Source organism: Sinocyclocheilus rhinocerous, unplaced genomic scaffold (assembly GCF_001515625.1).
Source record: "Sinocyclocheilus rhinocerous isolate Xijiao unplaced genomic scaffold, SAMN03320098_v1.1 scaffold1127, whole genome shotgun sequence".
Classification (NCBI taxonomy): domain Eukaryota; kingdom Metazoa; phylum Chordata; class Actinopteri; order Cypriniformes; family Cyprinidae; genus Sinocyclocheilus; species Sinocyclocheilus rhinocerous.
In genome coordinates this window covers 316,649-321,441 of record NW_015632463.1, presented here as the reverse complement: position 1 = coordinate 321,441, position 4,793 = coordinate 316,649, and the positions used below count along the sequence as shown (strand labels likewise).

The 4,793-nt window shown below is 35.8% G+C and overlaps 1 protein-coding gene across 1 annotated transcript in view; it reads left to right on the top strand.

Annotated features, from left to right (window-relative positions):
* Window positions 1-1,107: 1,107 nt before the first annotated feature.
* The window catches only part of LOC107742381 (neuroligin-2-like), a 31,360-nt gene continuing 27,674 nt past the window's right edge, over window positions 1,108-4,793 (top strand). Inside the window, exons 1-2 of the mRNA XM_016555330.1 lie at window positions 1,108-1,153; window positions 3,150-3,299. Coding sequence (XP_016410816.1) covers window positions 1,108-1,153; window positions 3,150-3,299 — 196 coding nt within the window. The remainder of the gene's footprint in view (window positions 1,154-3,149; window positions 3,300-4,793) is intronic.

Sequence of the window (4,793 nt, the reverse complement as noted above, 5' to 3'; positions counted from 1 at the left end):
AGGTGTCATGTCAACACCAACGTCTACCAAGTAACTCTTACACCGTTCAGCTGCATCGAGGGTGTGAAACAACACGTATCAAAGCCAGGGAAAAGAAATCTAACAGTCTAATATTAGTCTTGTGTGAAAGAGACATTCTGTTAAAACTTTTTTATATTTCCATTGGTCTCAGTATTCAAAGTGAACTTAGAGATGTGTTCATTCATACGAGTGCCCGTACTTGTGCACGAGTGTGCAAGCATGTTCATGCGTGATTGCACATAGGTTTTGTGTGATGTGTGTGTTTGTTTTTATGAAGAGATATGTTTGTCTACAAGAAGAGGTGATTGTGTGCGTGCAAAGATTAAGACGAAAAAGTGTGTGTGTGAAGGTGCAGTCGCTGTAATGCGTTTGTAACCCGAGATTCAGGTGGTGATGCAGGCGGGCGTGCAAATACGTGCGTAGAATTTGTTTCCGTGGCAACAGGCATGAGTGAGTCAGTGCTGGTGAGCTTCTATTAGACAGAGAGAGAGAGATGAGGCAGTTTCCATAGCGACTCAGCATCACAGCTGCCTGTGTGTGTGTGTGTGTGTGTGTGTGAGATGTTGTGTGTCCGTGAAAAGGCCTTGGTCTGTGTAACTTTTATTTTATTCTCTTTTGTGTGCCATTTCCTTTTCACATCTCGATCTCTTCCTGTCTCTCTCTTTCTCTCCCTCTCTCTCTCTCTCTCTCTCTCTCTCTCTCTCTTTATCTGTCTCACCCTTGCTTTTATGATTTCCCCCATCTCTCTCACCCACTCTCTTTCTTTCTCTCAGACCCCCTCCTTCTCTCTCGGGGTAAACAGATGTCGTGGTAGTTATTTATGTTTCTGCATGGTCTGGTTTTCATATGAATTATCTACAGCGCTTGCACACCACAGAAGCACTGGCTAACTGGACATCTCCGAATGCCCTCGCACTCACACGCATTCACACACACACAAGCATCTCTGAGAGCATATGCATATATGCATGAGCATGTGCAACTCAAACACAGGGGAACAACCTGTACCATTAAACAGCACATATAGATGTGAATCTAAAACAGACAGAATATACCTATCTGGAGACTTGAGATGGGGGAGTTTAGATGGGGTCGAAGGACAGAGAAGGTACCACACGAGGGAGCATGAAAGGTAGGGACTCTATCAATGCAGCACCTAGAGGGGAATCCAAGATGTGAGATGGTGGAAGAGGGTCAAAGGGCCAGTCTGACCTATTGGAGCTTTTGTATTCCAAGTATACTGAGCAGAGAAAGAGAGAGAAACGCACACAGATGGTACTAACTGATACAGAGATACATCAGAAGCAACAGAGTTTTGGAAGAGAAACAGACAGACTGTGCCAGCAGAGTGCAGAAATGATGAGCCAATGCAAGGCAGGCCATGCTAAAAGATCCCAGAGTGCGAGGAGACGATTGAGGATATGGTCAGAAATCGTGTACTAATATACTATTCTATTTCTGCGGTATGACCTACTAAATTTGCCATTATATGCCATATGCAACAGCACATACAGCACTCACACAGTATGGTATCCCATAATGCAGTGCGCTCAACCTGACCTTCTATTTTAAGAATGACAAGTGAACTGGAAGCAATATCAACCACTGTTTTTTACTTTCTCTTCCTTGACTCATTATCTGATCTGACCATCAAATTGTAACACACTGCTAATTCCACTAATACTGTTCCACAATCTTTTTTTAGAAAAAGAGTAGGCAGTATACAGTGTGAACACTGTGTAGTATGTAATAAGCAGTAAGCTATTGTTCTAATCCTAACATATCTTCTAACTAAAAAACTGGGGCATCAGCACACTAAACAAGCCTGAAATGTATTCATATACCTTAATCTTTTACAAATTACAGACAATAGTCCATTCCTGCATTCTATATATACATTAATATATAGCTGTACATCTGTGATGTTATATACAATACCATTCAAAAAATTGGGTTGGTAAGATTAGAATTTTTTTTTTAAAGAAATTAATACTTTTATTCAGAAAGGATTAAGTTGATCAAAAGTGACAGTAAAGATGTTTATAAAAGATTTAAATGTCAAATAAATGCTGTTATTTTGAACTTTCTATTCATTAATATATTTCCACAAAGATATTAAGCAGCAAATCCGTTTTCAACAAAATAGGTAATAATAATATAGGATTATAATCAGAAATGCTTCTTGAGCACCAAATCAGCATATTAGAATGAGAGTAATGGCTAATGAAAATTCAGCATTGCCATCATGGGAAAAATTACATATTAAAAAGTATTTAAAAAATAACATTATTTTAAATTGTAATATTATTCCACAGTTTTACTGTTTACTGTATTTTTGATTAAATATATGCAGCCTTGGTGAGCATTAAAGACTTTCAGAAACATTACAAAATCTTACTGAGCCCAAACTTTTGAACTGTAGTTTATATGAACTATATATTTCTTAATTTTTTACATTTACATTTAGACATTTAGCAGACGTTTTTATCCAAAGCGACTTACAAATGAGGACAATGGAAGCAATCAAAATCAACAAAAAAGCAATGATATGCAAGTGCTATAACAAGTCTCAGTTAGCTTAATGCTGTACACGTAGCAAGTTTTTTTTTTTTTATCATATAATAAATAAAAAGAAAACAGATAAAATAGAAAAAGAATAGAGCAAGCTAGTGTTAGAGGCCTTTTTTGCTTTTGTTAATCAGATGAAGTCAGAAAATCTGAATTATAATTGTATAATAAATAAAAAGAAAACAAATCAGAATGCAAAAAGATTAGAGAAGCAAGTTTTTAGTTTTTTTGTTTTGTTTTTTGTTTTAAAGAAAACAAGCAGATAGTAACTAAATAAAGTGTCTAAAAGGGGAAAGTTTTTTTTAAAGAATAGAATTAGAATAGAGTGCTAGAGTTAGAGAGTCAAATAAAGATATTTTTATTTATAAAAATATATAAATAAAATATATTTTTTATTTAACATGCATGGTTGAAAAATAATGTTTTTTATATAAACAAGAGCTCTTAAGTGCATAATATCAGGCTTTCACGGTTTACTCACTAAGCAGATCATTATTGGTATTAATTAATATAACATGCGTTCACGTAATCATTTTTATGCATGTTTATGTTTTACACAGATATAAGAGATCGTCGGAAGAAGCCTGTGATGTTGTTTATCCATGGTGGTTCATACATGGAGGGAACGGGAAACATGTTTGATGCAAGTGTTCTTGCTGCCTATGGAAACGTGATTGTCGTCACTATGAACTACAGGTTGGGCGTTCTGGGTAAGTACAACATTATAGCAAGTCTTTTAATGCCCCATTTGTGCGTATAATTGTCTCCATGTACCATAAGAGATCAAAACTGTTGCAGTTGTCTTGTGATAGTTCTTGTTCATTTAAATTTTGTTTATGACATTTAAAGGATAGTTTACCCCCAAATTAAACTTCAATCATCATTTACTCAACCCATGTTCCAAACTTGTATGACGGTCTTTCTTTGGCACACGAAAGATGATAGTTTTCAGTATGCTCTGGCTGTCCTTTTTGAATGGGAAAATGAATTGTCAAGCTCCAAAATGAAATAAAAAGCACCATAAAAAGTGTCAAAGTTTGCTTAAAATCTACCCCTCCATCATAAACGTCAAATCTCATTCATACTTTTAAATATGGCATGTCAAGTCATGTTGCACCAGATTTGGCATCAGTGAAGCCGAACGTCATTGATTCTCATGCCAAAGCTGCTGCAACATGTCTTGACATGTCATTTTTGAATGTAAGTGCAAATGAGATTTTGAGTGATATTGTGTTGCTTCAGAAGACTTGTGAGTGAAAAATTCCATAAAATTTCCTGTGTGAATGTTTGTGCAGTATATATATATACACAGGGCTTGAAATTCGGTGCAGGATTGCGGGGATTGCTCATAATTCTACTGATTCCCACAGTTTCCGCGATTGTAGCGTGGGAAATTCCCGCAAATATTTCAGTGTGAAAGATGACGGAATGTATCGTTTGCACATGCTTTTCAGTCTTACAATTTTAAACATTCAAGTGCTCAATTCAGTGCTTGCGCGCTCTCTATGAGACCCCTTTTTTTGAGCTCACATACAGAGCACGTGCACATAGAGCCGCATCTGAGAGCGCGTGACTACAGAATGAAGTTGTGTTGCGTCTTATTGCGCGTAAACAGCCAAGTACATACATAATTCAAAATGCCGGCCGTCTTGATGAGTATTCACATAAACAGTCGGTTTATACTAAACATTGTCAGTATATAGGCTATTAAGTGAACGTAAACAGTTGAGAAACAAAACTTATGTGGAACAGTTAGATCAGTGCATGAGGTCTTAAAGAGACAGCAACCTAAATAAACCTGCCGCTGTTTTTTTATACATTGAAGACTAACCAGTGTTATTTTAACGTTAAATAGATTATTCCGTTTCTGTGGTATTTCTGTACCTGAATATTACTGTTATACCTGAAAACTTAAAGCACAGTTAATTTTAGTTGTATCTTGTTATTGTATTTGTTTGTGCCATTGTTTGTCATTTATATATTCTTATTTTATTACTGACTGTTTACTTGTCTTTTTTAGTTAAAATATATTCAGTACAGAGTTTGAAATCAAAGTTCTTTTTAAGAATCTTCCTCACAATATAAATATGAATCAACAACATTGTAAAACACAAATACACTGGGTGACGAAACATTTAGGTTGGATGATTGTAGTTTAAAAATACATCTAAAAAAATACCCTAACTCCCCCCTCAAATGAAAAA